Source organism: Pleurodeles waltl, chromosome 1_2 (genome assembly GCF_031143425.1).
Source record: "Pleurodeles waltl isolate 20211129_DDA chromosome 1_2, aPleWal1.hap1.20221129, whole genome shotgun sequence".
NCBI lineage: Eukaryota > Metazoa > Chordata > Amphibia > Caudata > Salamandridae > Pleurodeles > Pleurodeles waltl.
In genome coordinates this window covers 1295070010-1295088900 of record NC_090437.1, presented here as the reverse complement: position 1 = coordinate 1295088900, position 18891 = coordinate 1295070010, and the positions used below count along the sequence as shown (strand labels likewise).

The window sequence follows — 18891 nt, the reverse complement described above, 5'->3', positions numbered from 1 at the left end:
TGTCTCCTGACTCGAAGGAAACTGCAACAGCGACGCATCCGACAGGGACCAGCGACCTCTGAAGCCTCAGAGGACTGCCCTGAACCAAAGGACCAAGAAACTCCTGAGAACAGCGGCACTGTTCACCTACAGCAATATTTTTGCAACTTTCTAACAACTTTCCAAGAACTCACTCTTCCCGCCGGAAGTGTGAGACTTCACCCTCTGCACCCGACGCCCCCGGCTCGAGCTCCAGAGAACCAACACTACAGGGAGGACTCCCAGGTGACTGCAACCTCGTGAGTAACCCGAGACGACACCCCTGGACCCCCACAGCGACGCATGTAGAGAGAATCCAGAGACTCCCCCTGACCGCGACTGCCTTTAACAAGGGACCCGACACCTGGACCAAGCACTGCACCCGCAGCCCCCAGGACCAGAAGGAACCGAACCTCAGTGCAGGAGTGACCATCAGGCGACTCTCTGCCTAGCTCAGTTGGTGGCTGGCCTGAGAAGCCCCCCTGTGCCCTGCCTGCACCGCTAGAGTGACCCCCGGGTCCCTCCATTGTTTCTAATACAAAACCCGATGCTTGCTTTGCACACTGCACCCGGCCGCCCCTGTGCCGCTAAGGGTGTGTTTTGTGTGCCTACTTGTGTCCCCCCCAGTGCTCTACAAAACCCCCTGGTCTGCCCTCCGAGGACGTGGGTACTTACCTGCTGGAAGACTGGAACCAGAGCACCCCTGTTCTTCATAGACACCTATGTGTTTTGGGCACCTCTTTGACCTCTGCACCTGACCGGGACTGTGCTGCTGGTGTGGTAACTTTGGGATTGCCTTGAACCCCCAACGGTGGGCTGCCTATGCCCAGGAACTTAGACTTGTAAGTGTCTTACTTACCTGACAAACTAACCATTACTTACCTCCCCCAGGAACTGTTGATTTTTGCACAATGGCCACTTTGAAAATAGCTTATTGCCATTTTAACCAAAACTGTGAATGCTATTGCTCTAATTCAAAGTTCCTAATTTACCTGTGTGGAGTACCTTGCATTTTATGTATTTACTTCAAATCTTGAACTTGTGGCCAGGAGTTAAGTCTTTGAGTGTGTGTTCCTCATTTATTGCCTGTGTGTGTACAACAAATGCTTAACACTACCCTCTGATAAGCCTACTGCTCGACCACACTATCTCAAAATAGAGCATTAGGATTATCTAATTTTGCCACTATCTTACCTCTAAGGGGAACCCTTGGACTCTGTGCACACTATGCCTTACTTTGAGATACTATATACAGAGGCAACTTCCTACACTGCCGTGCTCAATTGTGGCTCGTAATATGGTGGGCGGAGTCTTGACGTCGTGGCGGTGCTGGTGGTGGGATCGCCTCTCTCCCGCCCTCGGTCGGCCTGGCGGTGTTTGGATTTCTTCTGTATTTCGGTGGTCTCCTGTTTGTGACTCATAATGCGACAGTTAGAAGATCGCCATCACTGGCGGTATTTCAGCAGCTGCCAATGCAGCAGTCTTGCTGAAATACCATCCAAGTTGTAATGAGGGCCTGACTGTCTCAATCCAGAGAGTGGTAGTTACTACATTCAGACCTTGGAATAGGAAGGTGGAATTCTTCAGAATGTATAAGGAGATCTTGCAGTTCATAGTGCAAGTCTGGTCTAAGACTTGGTACCGATATGTGTTTATGGGCACGGCGGATAATAGTGCACAAGCTATTTCTTTGCAATTTGACAGATGTTATTGGTGGAAAAAGGTATTACTTGTCTACCATCCTTGAGCGGAAGTGAGTGCAGAGTGGCACAATTGTCCCTTAGCCAGATGCTGGTATCAGTACTTTCTCGTAGTTCTATGAGGCTTTGCATTCCCAGCAGCTGAGGTTTGATCCTGATCATGTTGCAGAATTATTTGAAGCAGAGATTACAACTCCACAGCCTTCTACAACAGGACCAGCTGATACTGAGTACCTGGATCTCCCGATAAGGTAGCTTGAGAGTAAAATGGGATGTCACTAGTGGTAAGATCCCAAGGGTAGAAGGTCTCCTGGCTGAATCTGTTCAGTACTTCAGGACTTACTTTTATAATAAGGATCTTGTTGAGGTGTAATTGTCTCCCGTACTGAGAGAGGTGAAACGAATTTCATTGTGAAAGCGAGGCCCGCGTGGTTTATTGAGTTTCGTCAATTAATCAATGATGGGGTGATGTCATAGTCTGGGGTAAAATATGAGAGAGCTAGTGGCTGGATCACATTGTTACTAGAGTGGCAAGTAGTGTTTAAACTGAGATAGATCGAATGCTTATAGTTTGTGTGTAGCAATTGTGGCAATTCTGAATCTTTACGCTGAAAATTATTTGGTTTCTGTAGATCTTTATGAAGCCGGTGCAGTGAGCATATGGTGTGGAGTCTTTGTTCTGGATTGGGTCAATGAAATATTTGAACATCTACACTTCAGATAGTAGCAAATGCTGTTGTATAAGTAAGCTGGCCTATTCAGTTAGAAATCCACCAGATCTTTCTGCCTTCCCATTGGTTTATGCTGTTTTTAGACCCCTAGTAAAACTAAAAAAGTGCTTGTACCAGGGGATCGTTGTACTCTCATTTCATTACATGGGAACAACCTATCACTTTACTACCAGTAATGATGGATCGGGTCTAAAAAATTTCCATTTCCACCTGGTCTGCAAATTAACCTCACTAAATATACCCTTTTCCTATTTTCAGGCTACCCGCTAGAAGAATTAGACAAATCGAACCTTGTCAACTGGTTCACCTGAATATATGATCAATTCATTAAGTAAACATAGAAGGTCTCCTGTCGAATTTGGAGGTATCTTTTGATTTCTAAGCTGGATTTCCACATTTTCTAGCTGAGAATATTCACTAGCAAATATAAGAGTACTTTCCAAAGTTATCTACCAATTTAAGATGAAGCTCATAATGATGCGTGAGGCCCAAAGTTGCAGGTTATATGAACATTTCACTGTGTTTTACTGGGATGGATGCCCTACCCCAGGGTACCTACCAAACCCTCATCCATCCATATGTGAGAGGAGGTTGGAAGCATCAGCTCTCCCTTTAAACCATTACTTGACTCAGTTGCAACCTGTGATACAATGGTAATGGAATGTGCAGCGTGAGCTATTGATTAGGAAGACTAATATAGAATGAGTTGGTAAATATCTGGCTTTTAGAACCTCTATGTTGCAGATATTACCAGGCTGGCTAGGATTCTGGATATGGTGTGGTGGAGTGTGTCTAGCAGGAATGATTATTTGATCACAGGTTGGTATGGAGGAATAGAGTATTGCGTGCATATGAAGAGTACGCAATGGAGAACAGTTGGTGTCTCACAAGTGTGGTAGGTGTCTCATATGCGGAGCTGGGTTTCTTTTTGTGAGTTCGAAACAGTTTCTCAGTCTGGTAAAAGTTTGTGTGTTTTGTGTTTTGTCAAATTCAGTTAACCACTTAAAAATTGGGGGGAAATACTATTCCCCTAAAAGAGTGCAAAATGACTACAGTTTCCTTTTTGGTGATCTCCAAAAACCTTTCATTTCATACAAAACTGGTATCTTGAAGGTGAACTCATTTGTCCAACACCAAGAAATGTTTGGAGAAGGAGGAATATAAGGATAGAGGTAATTAATAATGATCCTTGAGGTGAGGTGCATTATGGGATATATATTTGTTAACTGAAAGAATGAAAAACACATCACATTTGCATAAGGGTAATTAAAATGCTTGCTTGGTTTAAAAAACAACTTTAAAATTGGTGTGTTACACAGCTGAGAAAACCACTGCATTTCCTATTTCACTCTGTTTGAAAAGTGCATGGTAGTATAGTGGATTCAAATGTGACATGATATTGGAATAAAACTTGCAGATTATGACAAAAATAGATTCTTGCAACCTCTCGTTGTCTTAGACTTAGTAAAATGTTATGTTGTATGGAGTTGAGTTGTAAAGACTAATGGAATGCCACATTTCCGTAAGTCAGTGGACTAGACAACACAGTGGCATGCAAGTGAGCAGATGTCCTGTTTAGTTATCTGTGTGACAACAAAACTTTTTGACATATGGTTGCGTCATAAGTGCGAAGAGTAGAGAGGCTGCACAGAATATGCATCCAGTGTTGTGTGGTTTTGTTTTTTTGGATCCGAAACAGGACAAGTAAACTAAAATAACAGTGTAATACATTATGTCCCACACTACATTGCCAAAATGATTATCTCTTAATCTTCAGAATTAGCTTCCTTGAGTCGCGTCCAACTCTTCTGCGCTCTGACTTCCTTCGAATGACATTTCCCAGGGCTGAGCACCAGTCTAAACATGACACCCGTAGCATTATCTCTTAGGAGCAGCCATGAGAACACTGCCCTATACAGTACTGCAGATCTCCAGCCAATGTAATACCATAGGCCCATGGTGAAAAACTTCCATTGTGGGAGTCGGTCAGACCTCACTCGTTGGCCACTTGTGTCCTCTTGTAGGTCACATCTGATTTGCTTCCCTAGACTTTGTGAATAAAAGAAGATATTCCACTTATTTTATCACTTTTAATCAGGATCCCTGCAGACACCCTGGGTGGGTAAGTCCTCTGTGCATATGAAGATGTTACAAACAGCCGGTTCTGAAATAAATCATACCATGTTGTTGCCATTAGTGTTTGGTTTATTGGAATATTTCTTGTCTCTTTGGAGTGCTCTGTCTTCTATAGAATAAGTGTATTATTAATTATATAGTTGTGAGGCTAATTTTGAAGTCAGTATGTGTATGTTAGTGCATGATCCTAAGAGGATAACCATAGATGCAAGTGCCAGCTTGGTGGGATGGAGTGTCAGATCCTGTGTATGTAGACTTTTCTCTTCTTTTTTTAGGTCTGGCTTTAGCCAGGAACTTTATTTAAGTCTTGAAAAATAAAATCATACATACATCACAGATGCTCTTTGAGCCAGTGGTCTTCATCCATTGGTTTATTATATTGTCATTCTAATTTAGCTTCTGCCAACCACGGCAAACAATGTTTGCCATTTGGGCATCCCACTTTTGCTGTTAACGCCCCTCGCTATAAGTGAGAGCATTGTTCTCTTCCACATATGTTTATCTGCCCAAAAACTAGGGGCCCGATTCACAAAGGTAAACTTAAACTTCTGGTCTAAACTTAGACCAAAAGTCTAAGTTTACGACTTTCAGTATTCACAAAGGGAATTCAAGAGTAGTATCTTTACATCTGCACTTGGGGTGGAGATTCCACTCTGGGTGCGGAGTGTACCTTCCGCACCCAGGATGTGCTCTCCACACTCAGAGTGGAATCTCTTCATTTTTTAAGACTAGGCATTGGTCCATGGGACTACTGCCTGCTCTTAAAAAAAAAATTCTGCTTGCATTTACAAAGGGGAAGGGCTCCCTTTGGGACCTCTTCCCATTTGCAAATGGGTTACCACCTATTTGAAGTAGGTGGTAAACTGCAAATGTTTTGCGACCACATTTTGGGCATAAAACATTCTTGCATACCGCTGTGATTCGGTATTAGGAAGGGACACCCTTAACTCGCCCCTTCCTAATACCGAATCGGTATTGTAGGAAGTTGGCTCTGTATATACTATCTCAAAGTGAGAGATAGTGTGCACAGAGTCCAAGGGTTCCCCTTAGAGGTTGATAGTGGCAAAATTAGATATTTCTAATGCTCTATTTTGTGGTAGTGTGGTCGAGCAGTAGGCTTATCAGAGGGTAGTGTTAAGCATTTGTTGTACACACACAGGAAATAAATGAGGAATATACCCTCAAAGACTTAAATCCAGGCCAATAGTTTTTATATAGAAAAATATATTTTCTTAATTTATTTTAGAATCACAAGATTCAAGATTTGAAGAAAATACATAAAATGCAAGCTAACTCCACACAGGTAAGTAATGAACTTTGAATTAAAGCAGTAGTACACACAGTATAGGTTAAAATGCCAATAAGCTATTTTACAAGTGGACATTGCAAAAATCAACAGATCCTGGAGGAGGTAAGTATGGTTAAGTTTCTGAGGTAAGTAAAGCACTTACAAGTTCAGTTCCCTGGGCATAGACAGCCGACCGTTGGGGGTTCAAGGCAACCCCAAAGTCACCTCACCAGCAACACAGGGCTGGTCAGGTGCAGAGGTCGAAGGAGGGCCCAAAACACTTAGGCGTCTATGGAGAACAGGGGTGCTCCGGTTCCGGTCTGCTGGCAGGTAAGTATCCGCGTCCTCAGAGAGCAGACCAGGGGGGTTTTGTAGAGCACTGGGGGGGGGACACAAACAGGCACACAAAACACACAACCTAAGTGGCACAGGGGCGGCCGGGTGCGGTGTACAAAGTTGGCATCTGCTTTGCTATTCAAAGCAATGGAGGGACCGGGGGTCACTTAGGCGATGCAGGCAGGGCACAGGAGGGCTTCTCGGGCCAGCCACTGACTGGGCTAGGCAGAGGGCCGCCTGATGGTCACTCCTGCACTGGAGGTCGGTTCCTTTCGGGCTGGGGGCTGCAGGTGCAGTGCTTGGTCCAGGTGTCGGGGTCTTTGTTCCAGGCAGTCGCGGTCAGGGGGAGCCTCTGGATCCTCTCTGCAGGCGTCGCTGTGTGGGTGCAGGGGGATCGTCTCAGGTTACTCACGAGGTCGCAGTCGCCTCAGAGTCCTCTCTGCAGTGTTGGTTCTCTGGAGCTCGAGCCGGGGGCGTCGGGTGCAGAGGGTGAAGTCTCACGCTTCTGGCGGGAAGAGTGAGTTTTTCAAAAGTTGTTTCTAAGTTGCAAAAATGTTGCTGTTGGTGAACAGTGCCGCTGTTCTCAGGAGTTTCTGTATCCTTCGGTTCAGGGCAGTCCTCCGAGGCTTCATAGGTTGCTGGTCCCTGTTGGATGCATCGCTCTGCAGGTTCTTTGAGTCTTGAGACAGGCCGGTAGGGCTGGGGCCAAGTCAGTTGTCATCTCCGTCGTCTCTGCAGGGCTTTCAGGTCAGCAGTGCTTCTTCTTTGTGTAGGTTGCAGGAATCTGATTTCCTGGGTTCTGGGTCACCCCTAAATAATAGATTTAGGGGTATGTTTAGGTCAGGAGGGCAGTATCCAATGGCTACTGTCCTGGAGGGTGGCACACCCTCTTTGTTCCTCCTCCTGTTGTGTAGCCATTTTAGTTATAGCGCCATGCATGTTATTTTAACACACTAGGCCGCTGTGCACTTTAACCTAGATATATTTTATTCAGCTTTGCTTTATTATTATTACAATAACCATTTTTACGGTCTTGTTTTATTTTCATCTATCTAACTGTTTTTGCCTAGGCCAGCACTTTGTTCTCAAACAAGACATTCTTGATCACTCTGTGCTTTATTCAAGGCTGCAGCTCGGGTACATTGCCGGTGAGCGTGGTAGAAGTTTAGTCTCAAACATTCGTAGAAAATACACATCTTTACGTAGGGACATTTTCTCAGAACATAAGCTGTGTTATTATATAAACACTTCCTTGTCCCTTAGTCGTTAGAGGGAGATTCCAGCCAGGGAATCACGACTGTATGCTGATTGCTGAATGCTTCGCTACAGATGCTAACGCAGACCGCAGGCCTTTGCTCAGGTATGGGGATTGATGTCTTCCCAGTGGAACCTGAAGGGCAGAATTAGAGCTTAACATGCTGTGCTCAATTACCTCCTAGTTAGGAAATAGTCAATCGATCATAGTGACAATATGATAGTGTTGTTTTTATGCTTCATTCTTCTAGTCACAATTTTAATATTGTCATGTTGTGTCATCCTGGTTATTGCAGCTCACACTTTGCTATCTAAGATGCAGTCGTTTTATTAAACTCATTAGTGAAACATATACTGCCTCTGTTTGTCATTTATATATGAGACTGAATAGTAGATGAGAGAACCGGATGCGACCTGAGTGACCACGACTTCCCTGAGAAGCCTAGTATGTCATCATCACTATCCTTTGATAGAGATGAGGCACTGCTAGTTAGCTGGAGCGAAACCCGGATTGGAGCGACAGCTGTCATCTGCAGTGGGTTAGACTCAGTCTCCCACACCGTGGGCAATTCTGCCGCTCAAAATCCAGTAGTCTCATTAGAATAATGAGAGCCTACGCGACACTCCCTGAGGGGAGGGGGGCACATCCCTAATCCTATTGGGGGAATCCTCCAAACTCAAGATGGAGGATTTCTAAAGGCAAGGGTCACCTCAGCTCAGGACACCTTAGGGGCTGTCCTGACCGGTGGGTGACTCCTCCTTGTTTTTCTCATTATCCTCTCCTGCCTTGCCACCAAAAGTGGGGGCAGTGGCCGGAGGGGCGGGCATCTCCACTAGCTGGGATGCCCTGACGTGCTGTAACAAAAGGCATGAGCCTTTGAGGCTCACCGCCAGGTATTACAGTTCCTGCAGGGGGAGGTGAGAAGCACCTCCTCCCAGTACAGGCTTTGTACCTGGCCATCGAGTGACAAAGGCTCTCTCCCCATGTGGCCAGCAACATGTCTGGTTGTGGCAGGCTGGCAGAAACTGGTCAGGCTAGCACTAGGAGTTGGACTGGTATTCAGGGGGCATCTCTAAGATGCCCTCTGGGTGCATTTTACAATACATCCCACACTGGCATTAGTATGCATTTATTGTGCTGAGAAGTTTGATACCAAACCTCCCAAATTTCAGTGTAGCCATTATGAAACTGTGGAGTTTGTGTTTGACAAACTCCCAGACCATATACTCTTTATGGCTACCCTGCACTTACAATGTCTAAGGTTTTGCTTAGACACTATAGGGGCATAGTGCTCATGCACGTATGCCCTCACCTGTGGTATAGTGCACCCTGCCTTAGGGCTCTAAGGCCTGCTAAAGGGGTGCCTTATGTATGCCACAGGCAGTGTGAGGTGGGCATGGCACTCTGAGGGGAGTGCCATGTCGACTTAGTCATTTTCTCCCCACCAGCACACACAAGCTGTGAGGCAGTGTGCATGTGCTGAGTGAGGGGTCCCCAGGGTGGCATAAGACATGCTGCAGCCCTTAGAGACCTCCCCTAGCATCAGTGCCCGTGGTACCAGGGGTACCATTTACACTGGACTTATCTGTGTGCCAGGGCTGTGCCAATTGTGGGAACAAAGGTACAGTTTAGGGAAAGAACACTGGTGCTGGGGCCTGGTTAGCAGGGTCCCAGCACATTTTCAATCATAACTGGCATCAACAAAAGGCAAAAAGTCAGGGGGTAACCATGCCAAGGAGCATTTCCTTATAGGTATGTATTCACAATTCCAAATTGGGATTCGGTAATATGTTACCAAATTGCAAATTGGAATTCACACAAACCAAAATGCATTTTACAAATGGTCCAATTCACAGAAACTGGCCGTTTGCGACCAGGATAATGCAGGATACATCTGGCCCCAGAGGTGCACATGTAAGTCTACAATTTGCTTAGTTTTCTACACATACAGCGTGCAATATTTGTGAAACTCATAATATCACAAATCTATGCAGTCATAGAAATGATGATACATTCATTATTAGCTATATAAGCTTCACAGCGCTTCCAATGCCTGGGAGAGGAAGAACAATAGCGCCGGCAGGACCTCACAACAGAACTCGGTAAATTAAAAAAGTACAGTGTAAAAAGTTTTACCTACTGAGCTGAAACATCAATACTACATTTAACATAGTTTGTTCATGGTTTGTATTTTTCCAAGTTATTCTTCGATTTCCTCAAATAATGAGAGTTTACCAGCTATTTAAATAATCACGATCGGGTATCACTAGAAATGCATGAAAATATGTACTGAAAAAACCAGACTACAAACCGTATACTCAAAAATATCAAAATACATTAACATATTTCCACATATAAGGCTGTCTGGTTAAGTGACTGTTTTAAAAAGGAGCACATGGAACTTGTCCTGATGATAATATTTCATTCTTTCAGGATCTTACCATGAAAACAGAGCTAGAAGCTGTAAATGGAAAGAAGATCCAAGCTCTGGAGGTGTTTGCGCACGCTCTCCGCTTCTTCAGGCAGCACGCCATGCAGGTAACTGTATGTGACACTCGTTGGTGAAACCATCGCAAGGCACGTTGCAAATGTTTCGCAACAGTTTTTTTATCAGGGTTTTTATAATGGTACTTACTATGGCATCATAATTTGTTGAGATGCCGTCTATAAAAAATCATTAAACTGATGCAAGTTAACAAGGAAATTAACATAATTAGATAAGAACCACAGCACTCAATCGCAATAAGCATATAGCAGGTTGCGTAATTCACTAAATATATGATAGTATATAAAACACACTCTTAAGTAAACAATAGAAACTGCAGCGAAATATAAATTCTTTTTCATTGTAATCCTCTTGGTTTATTTGTATCCAAAATATGTTCTTTACAGTATAGTTCAATATTATTGATCGGCCTTGAAAAAGTCACTGTGTGACGAAACACGTGTTGGCTGTTGTTTATTGGACCTCATACGAGCTGTTAATGTATGTACTGTGCATACATGGATCATATGAAATGTACTCTCTCTGAAGGACTAATTCCATCTAGTTCAATATTATTGAACTGTACTGTTAAGAACATTTTTTGGATACATATAAACCAAGAAGATTACATTAATAATTCGCTGCAGTTTCTATTGTGTACTTAAGAGTGTGTTTTATATACTATCATATATTTAGTGAATTACCTAACCTGCTATATACTTTTTGTGATTGAGTGCTGTGGTTCTTGTCTAATTATGGACATGTTGTGCATCCTTCTGATACATACATTTTTTGTCTTTTTGTAGTAAGACAATTGGGCCACATTGCACCACCATATAATGTTCTACCTTTACTTTCAGACACTTGTGGGAAGTGCACTGTTGTTACCATGACTACCATTTCTTATTGATGTTCATATAAAGGAAATTAACAAATTAGCAAGGAAAATATTTGCAGATCTTAATAATTACTAAATGGCAGAAGTATTCAAATATAGCTTTTGCTTTTCTAGTCAATGGTTTATCTAGAATATTTTTTAAAAGATATTTTCTAAACCTGTAGAGGTGCCAGATTGATAGCACATCTGGAGGCGTATCAATAGAACTGAACTCAAAACTACACTTCTTTTACCTGAGAAGGCCTTTGTGCTCCTTCACAAATTATGTTAACCCTTTTACGAGAGGATCCGTGTCAAAATTTACTTTGTATGCTTTGTGACTTCAGGAGACCTTCAACCCTTCCCTCCCAGGTGCATTGGTTTCAATTGCTTCAGGCATTAAAGTAAAACAACTTGAGGCATCATTGATGAACGTTTTGTACCAGGTGTTTGCCTTTGAGCTCTGTTGGGAGTCAATACAACATTATTCTTTTAACTAGGTATTATGGATCATCAAGTCTTTAGCAATTGATTTCCTCCTCACAAATATTTAATGCAACGATTTGTTTCTAGCTTGGCAATGGCTAAATATAGTTAAGGATTAAGATGCATTCAGTGCTTTGCATCTGTTTATTCCTGTTCTCCATGTGATTGGTTGCCTTCTTTAAGACCCCAATCTTAGTTTTCCTTTGTAAAGTTAGAAACATTATAGTTATATTCTTACTAATGATTTAGGTGACTCATGAAGCCTATCAGTGTTAGATCCAATATAAAGGTATACTGTAAACACCAAATTATTAACATTTCTGTATGTTTGTCACTTGGTTGTGTATTCTAAACGATGTACATTAAGAAAGATCTAAGAAATATTGACTAAGATTGGCACAAGAATTTACATCTACACTGACCTATGTCATTGAAGGTGGTCTTTAAGTGGAAACTAGTTGACCCCAATACATATGAACGTTGTCTCACTTGCTTAAGAGTCGTGGAGTTAAGTTTGTCAAAAGTTGTTTTGTAATTCTCGTAGCTACAGTGAAATTGGCCCTTCAGAGTATAACATTTTCTTTCCCGACTATGTGGTCATATGACCCAGCTCTCAAAGACCTCTATTGGCTTCCATTTGAAGAGAGGGGTAAACTCAAAGTTCTCTGTACGTCTACAAAGAACTCTGGGGAAATGCCATAGGTACTTCTGAATATTTATTCCACCCAAAATGCAATCCTTACTGAGTACTCTACGTCTAGCAAAACAAGACTGATGAGATAACCCAAATGCAGTAGGAACATTGAGGAAATAAAAATATTCAGGTTCAGGGCACACACCTTATGATTTCCAAGAGCACAATCTTGCTAGCACTCCATAGCTCTAGTCAAACCTTCTTATTCAAGGAGGTTTATGACTCAAGACTGTACCCACACCCAGCCGGCTAGTAGGAGCAGAACCTCTTCAGCCACCTGCGTTTCCAGCACAAGACGGTCTGTACCTGGCTGCTTTGTAAAACTGTCACATGGTTCTGACTTCTTTAGTGCTGCTAAGTGGATTTTGGTGACATGTCCATCATGATACAGATGTGTTAAAGAAACACATACATTTCTCTAGTGAGACAATAAAGTACGTTGGTTGACTGTGGATAGGTCTTTACAACTAATGTTGGTCCCACAATCTTAAGGTGCCACAAAACCGATTAAAGCTTTTCTTTATAGATAGAAAATTAAATATAATCAATCCCCTTGCGGGGTATAAGCGCCCATCTCACCTGAGAATTGTCTCATGTTGCCCTCCTAATCCATCCATATACAGCGATGTAAACAACTGATTGTGAGCATTCCAAAGTTCAAGACAGAGACCATACCAGACAGAGCTGTGCTGAGGTGTTCTTTTTGAGAATTAGTGAAGCAAGGTTGATTTGTGGGATACACCTTTATAGACTATTTTATGTTTCTTAACTCTGCCTTTTACTTTCTCAAGGAGCTCAAAGATCAATGCCCGTCCTTGCCAGAACATGATGCGGTCAGATGGGTGATTACGGTGCCTGCTATCTGGAAGCAGCCAGCCAAGCAGTTCATGAGAGAAGCTGCCTATCTGGTAAGATGGCCCGTTTCGTCAAAGTGATACTTAAGGATGCTGGGCTCGGAAGGATGTGAGTGTAACAGTTTTGCCTTAAACATGAGGGTTGTTTAAATACTCCCACCCAAATAGAACATTGCACACAAATGATTACGTAAATCGCTGCTTCCCAAAAGCTAACTTGCCCTTTATCCTTCCTATTTGATGCCTGTATGAAATCCCTCCTCTTTAATTAGTCTAAACTTGATATCACTGTCTTGTTCCTGATCCGTCTCAAGCTGTTGTAAATTTAAACTCCAATGAACAAAGTCTCCAACAACCTAATTTGATTTGGAGTTTTAGATGATTGGTTTGAATGTAAGCAATTATTTTGAATCTGCTGTAGCTAGAACCATCTGTGTTTGAGGATATTCAGGTCACTAAGGTGTTTATCTTTCACCAGACATATTCCTCAAAGTACATCATTTTACAAAGAATTGCTAGGTGATGTCTTGTGGAGAAGAATTTGCTTGACTTATTCATTGCCTTGTCATTGATTTAACAAACCTTCTAGTGCCCTTTATGTTTGCATTGGAGCTGATACTTTAACCAAGATACAGTATATCCAGCCCTACTTTCAGGAAGGGGCAGGATTGTGTTAGCACAGTAAAGAATGATGTAGTTTCCAAACAGGAAAGAGTTAATCTCAGTTCTGTACAAGCTCTTAAACCAAATCCTGAGGTTTGGGCTGCTGAGTCTGACACACAAGCTTGTAATGCACAATCTCCAGCTCAAAGATTCAGAGACTGGCAGGAATTTATGAAAAACACAGATCTCCCAGGTTTAGTCATCAGGCATTGGAGCCACAGACCTCATGTGTGAGTGAAGAAGTTAATCTTAAGTATTCTTTTCCTGTGACTAACGTTGTTAACATAGTATCACAAGCTGCCAAAATTCTCATACAAGTGTAAAGTCCTGGCCAATGTGTCTGGTGTTTACTGGGCACATCTATTCTACCGCCGTTCTACTCTCCAAAGTGGCATTAATTTCTTAATTGTATTACAGTGTAACAGTTGTCCTACAAGTACTGAGATCTGCCCCCTGACCATCTGCAGTAAATACTTGTTAGTGTGCTTAAGTCACAACTTATTTGTAAATTAAAGTTCATCCTATGTGCCTCAAAAATACATCTGCTGGAAAAATTCTGAGTACCTACATCAATAGCGGTGGAAAGCCCCTATTGCTGTATATCAGTATTGCTGTCTAAACGCTATTGTGTCCATGAAGCCTATTCACAATAACATGTTATAGTTTGTGCATTTAAGACACAAAAATAATATCTAGTGATGGTGGATGTAAAAAGGAATTCGGATGGAGGAAGCAGACCATACACAGACCCCTCTTGCTCTATCTTGCAATGGTGGATGTAAAAAGAAATACGGATGGAGGAAGCATACGATACAAAGATCCCTCTTGCTCTATCTAGCGATGGTGGATGTAAGAAGGAATACGGAGGGAGGAAGCAGACGATACACAGATCCCTCTTGCTCTATCCAGCGATGGTGGATGTAGAAAGGAATATGGATGGAGGAAGAAGACCATACACAGACCCCTCTTGCTCTATCCAGTGATGGTGGATGTAAGAAGGAATACGGGTGGAGGAAGCAGACGATACACAGATCCCTCTTGCTCTATCCAGCGATGGTGGATGTAAGAAGGAATACGGATGGAGGAAGCAGACCATACACAGACCCCTCTTGCTCTATCCAGCGATGGTAGATGTAAAAAGGAATATGGATGGAGGAAGCAGACCATACACAGACCCCTCTTACTCTATCTAGTGATGGTGGATGTAAAAAGGAATACGGATGGAGGAAGCAGACGATACACAGATCCCTCTTGCTCCCTCTTGCTCTATCTAGCGATGGTGGATGTAAGAAGGAATACAGAGGGTGGAAGCAGACAATACACAGACCCCTCTTGCTCTATCTAGCGATGGTGGATGTAAAAAGGAATACGGAGGGAGGAAGCAGACGATACACAGATCCCACTTGCTCTATCTAGCGATGGTGGATGTAAGAAGGAATACGGAGATCCCTCTTGCTCTTCCCAAATATCAGTTTGAGGATTGTAAGATAGGATAGACCTATGTAGTGTTAAGAATAAACTCCCTTGAAACTTTACATTAACCAAGACATTACAAGTCACCTAAGAGTTCCAAGACCTTCTAATGGTAATCAGACTATGGTCCTGTGTCTCATATGGTCAGGGAACGCCTCTGCAACTTGCTATATCCCTATACTTTATCACATATTGTAAGGAACAGTATGGGTACTTCAAACAGACAACAAGTCCAATTGCAGAGGAAAACAATTAAAAAGTGCTCATTCTGCAAAGTTTTACAAACTACTGCTCATGGGCGAGGAGCAATAGGCCAAAATTGATGGATCAGTGGCTAATGCATCCACTTCAGAAACTTGTGTTTGATCTCATAGCCACTGGTTTGAATCCGGACAGTTCATTTCAGCCTGTCATCTTTCTGAGGTCGATAAAATGAGTACTGTTGTGTTGGGTAACAATAAACACCTGTTATTCAGTGCCCAAAAAGTGAATGAACAAATACAAGTGCTATGTTGTTAACCATAAATTACATAAAAGGTTTAAAGTTTAGTCCTATACATTTCCTCCTACTTTGGAGTAAAGTCTGCATTATCATTCACAAAGATTGTCAAGAGTACTTCCGGGAAGCTGCAACTGTCACAGTTTTCCCAGAAGCATAGCTTCCATTCTTTTTGTCAATTCCATTTTCTCATGTCTATGTTGGGTCATGCAAAAATTAGGCCTGAGTGAAATGTCTGTTGCTCTTGTAATCTTGCAGAATTTTGTGAACTTCGTGTTACACATGTTACGCGAAATTCATTAAATTACACTATTATGCTATGTGTCGTAAATGCATAGATTTAAAAAACTTTAGCACAGGAGCAGGGGAACAACATCAACAATCAGCTGTTGTTTGCAGCACTTATCTTTTTATCCTTATATTTGTAGCTCTGTGTTGAAAATGTACACAAGGATGCATTTCACACTAAAATTCTGCGCTAAATGCCAGGCTTGCCTTTTTTGCGTAATTTGGTGACATTTTGGTGGAACGGCATGGAATTCACACATCCTTAAGACAAATTTTCAAGCAAGTGCAAATGCAATTTTTTATAGATTTCTTTGCCCCCCAAGGAAAGATGTTTCCGACTGGGGACTCCCTTGTTTATGTTGCCACCAATTTTAAGGGTTTTCTGTTTCCAAAACCAACCAGTCAACATAATCTCTCCACCTCTTAGTAAGAGTAAATCTCAGTTCAAAGGATGGGAATGTGCCATTGGGAAGCTTGGGAATAGCCTCAAATCAGTATGTTTGTGAGCGTTTCCAAACTTTCCAGGCCATTCTTGCCTTAAAACTCCCCCTCCCCGCCCCTGTGAGAAGTTTAACTCCTAATAAAAAAATGCAAGCAAATCTATTTGAGTCTCTTGTAAACCCATATTTTGTGAATCACAGTCGTGGCTTTACGCATAAAAAAGGGATTTGGCATGTGTAAGTTGAATTTACATGCCAGCATAGCTTTGTGAATCAGTCTCAGTGGGCTTCTGGAGAGTTTCTCTTTTATGCTGTGCCATGAGTAGATTGTTGCCAAAACCTACAAGCCTTAAATATCAGTGATTTCCTCATGCTGGCTATTCATCAAAAGTCTGATTCATGGGCAACTTCACTCAGTGACGGCTGTCTCCACAAAAAACTCAAATCTTCTGATGAAAAACAGTTTGGACAGTCTCACTTTTAGGTTATTCGCACCACCCTATAGAGAAGTTGTGTAGGAAAATGCCACTGTTGGCATGGTTACCCCCTCACTTTTTGCCTAGCGTTGATGCTAGCTTTGATTGGAAGTGTGCTGGGACCCTGCTAACCAGGCCCCAGTACCAGTGTTCTTTCCACAAAAACTGTACCTTTGTTACCCAATTGGCACAGCCCTGCACACAGTTAAGTCCCTTGTAAAAGGTACCCCTGGTACCAAGGGCCCTGTGGCCAGGGAAGGTCTCTAAGGGCTGCAGCATGTTTTATGCCACCCTGGGGACCCCTCACTCAGCACATGCACACTGCCTTGCAGCTTGTGTGTGCTGGTGGGGAAAAAAAGGCTAAGTCGCATGGCACTCCCCTCAGGGTTTGATGCCCACAAACCGCTACCTGTGGCATAGGTAAGTCACCCCTCTAGCAGGCCTTACAGCCCTAAGGCAGGGTGCGCTATACCACAGGTGAGGGCACATGTGCATGAGCACTATGCCCCTACAGTGTCTAAGCAAAACCTTAGACATTGTAAGTGCAGGGTAGCCATAAGAGTATATGGTCTGAGAGTTTGTCAAACACAAACTCCACAGTTCCATAGTGGCTACACTGAAAACTGGGAAGTTTGGTATCAAACTTCTCAGCACAATAAATGCACACTGATGCCAGTATGGGATTTATTGAAAAATGCACACAGAGGGCATCTTAGAGATGCCCCCTGTATGTTAACCCTACTGCTAGTGTAGGACCGACTGGTCTGTGCCAGCCTGTCACTTTCAGACGAGTTTCTGACCACATGGGGTGAGTGCCTTTGTCACTCTGCGGTCAGAAACAAAGCCTGTTCTGGGTGGAGGTGCTTCACACCTGCCGCCTACAGGAACTGTAACACCTGGCAGTGAGCCTCAAAGGCTCAGACCTCATGTTACAGTGCCCCAGGGCACTCCAGCATGTGGAGATGCCCGTCCCCCGGACAAGCCCCCACTTTTGGTGGCAAGTCCAGAGAGATAATGAGGGAAAACAAGGAGGAGTCACCCCCTCAGCCAGGACTACCCCTAAGGTGACCAGAGCTGAAGTGACCCCCTCCTGGAGAAATCCTCCATCTTGCTTTGGAGGATTAGGACCAATAGGGATAGGAATATGCCCCCCTCCACAAAGGGAGTGGGCACAACGAGAGTGTAGCCACCCTCAGGGCCAGTAGCCATTGGCTACTGCCCTCTAATCCTAAAAACACCCCTAAAACTTGTATTTAAGGACTCCCTGAACCAAGGGATTTATATTCCTGACAACCTCAAGAAAAGAAGGACTGCTGAGCTGAAAACCCCACAGAGTAGAAAAGGAGACAATAACTGACTCGTCCCAAGCCCTAACGGCCCGTCTCCTTCTTCAGAGACCCTGCACTAGAAAAGCGACGCATTCTACAGGACCAGCAACCCCTGAAAAGCCTCCAGGAGACTGCCTGCATCACTGAGGACCATGAAACTCCTGTGGACAGCGGACCTGTCCAACAAGAAGAAGAGGAAACTACTTCCAAGGGACTCCCACCTCACTCCAGAAGCGTGAGTCCAAAATCACCCTGCACCCGACGCCTACAGCCCGTGTCCAGGTGGCCCAACTATCCAGAGAGGACCCCAGGTGATTCCAAACAAGTGTTCACCCTCAGCTGACCTCTCCACCCCTCCACAACGCCCCCTGCAGAGGGAATCCCGAGGACCAACCCTGACCGCGACTGTCTGGGACAAAGGTATCCGATGCCTAGAGAAGCAATGGACCCGCAGCCCCCAGACTCGAGAGAAACCGACCGCCGGTGCAGCAGTGACCAGCAGGCAGCCTTCCTCCCTATCCAGTCGGTGGCTTTCCTGAGAAGCACTGCGTGCCTTGCCTGCAGCGCCTAAGTGACCCCCGGGATCTCCCCATAGAGTTCCATTGGGAACCCCCATAGAGTTCCATTGGGATCCATAAAAGAACAATAACACTTGTTCTTTTATTCTGTGTTTCCCCAAGTCTCCCGATAAAAATGGTACCTCACTTGTGTGGATAGGCCTAATGTCCGCGACAGGAATCGCAACATGGACACATCACATTTTTACATTGAAATCTGACGTGTTTTTTGGAAAATGCCAAGCTGTGGAGTTTGGCCTTTAGCTCAGCCGGTACCTAAGGAAACGTAGCAAACCTGTGCATTTTC

The 18891-nt window shown here is 43.6% G+C and overlaps 1 protein-coding gene across 2 annotated transcripts in view; it reads left to right on the top strand.

The window, feature by feature from the left end:
• HSPA12B (heat shock protein family A (Hsp70) member 12B) overlaps positions 1 to 18891 on the top strand; it is a 222207-nt gene that overhangs the window by 119670 nt on the left and 83646 nt on the right. For both annotated transcript variants that reach the window (XM_069205226.1, XM_069205221.1), the window contains exons 6-7: positions 9898 to 10002; positions 12798 to 12914. In XM_069205226.1, coding sequence (XP_069061327.1) covers positions 9898 to 10002; positions 12798 to 12914 — 222 coding nt within the window. The remainder of the gene's footprint in view (positions 1 to 9897; positions 10003 to 12797; positions 12915 to 18891) is intronic.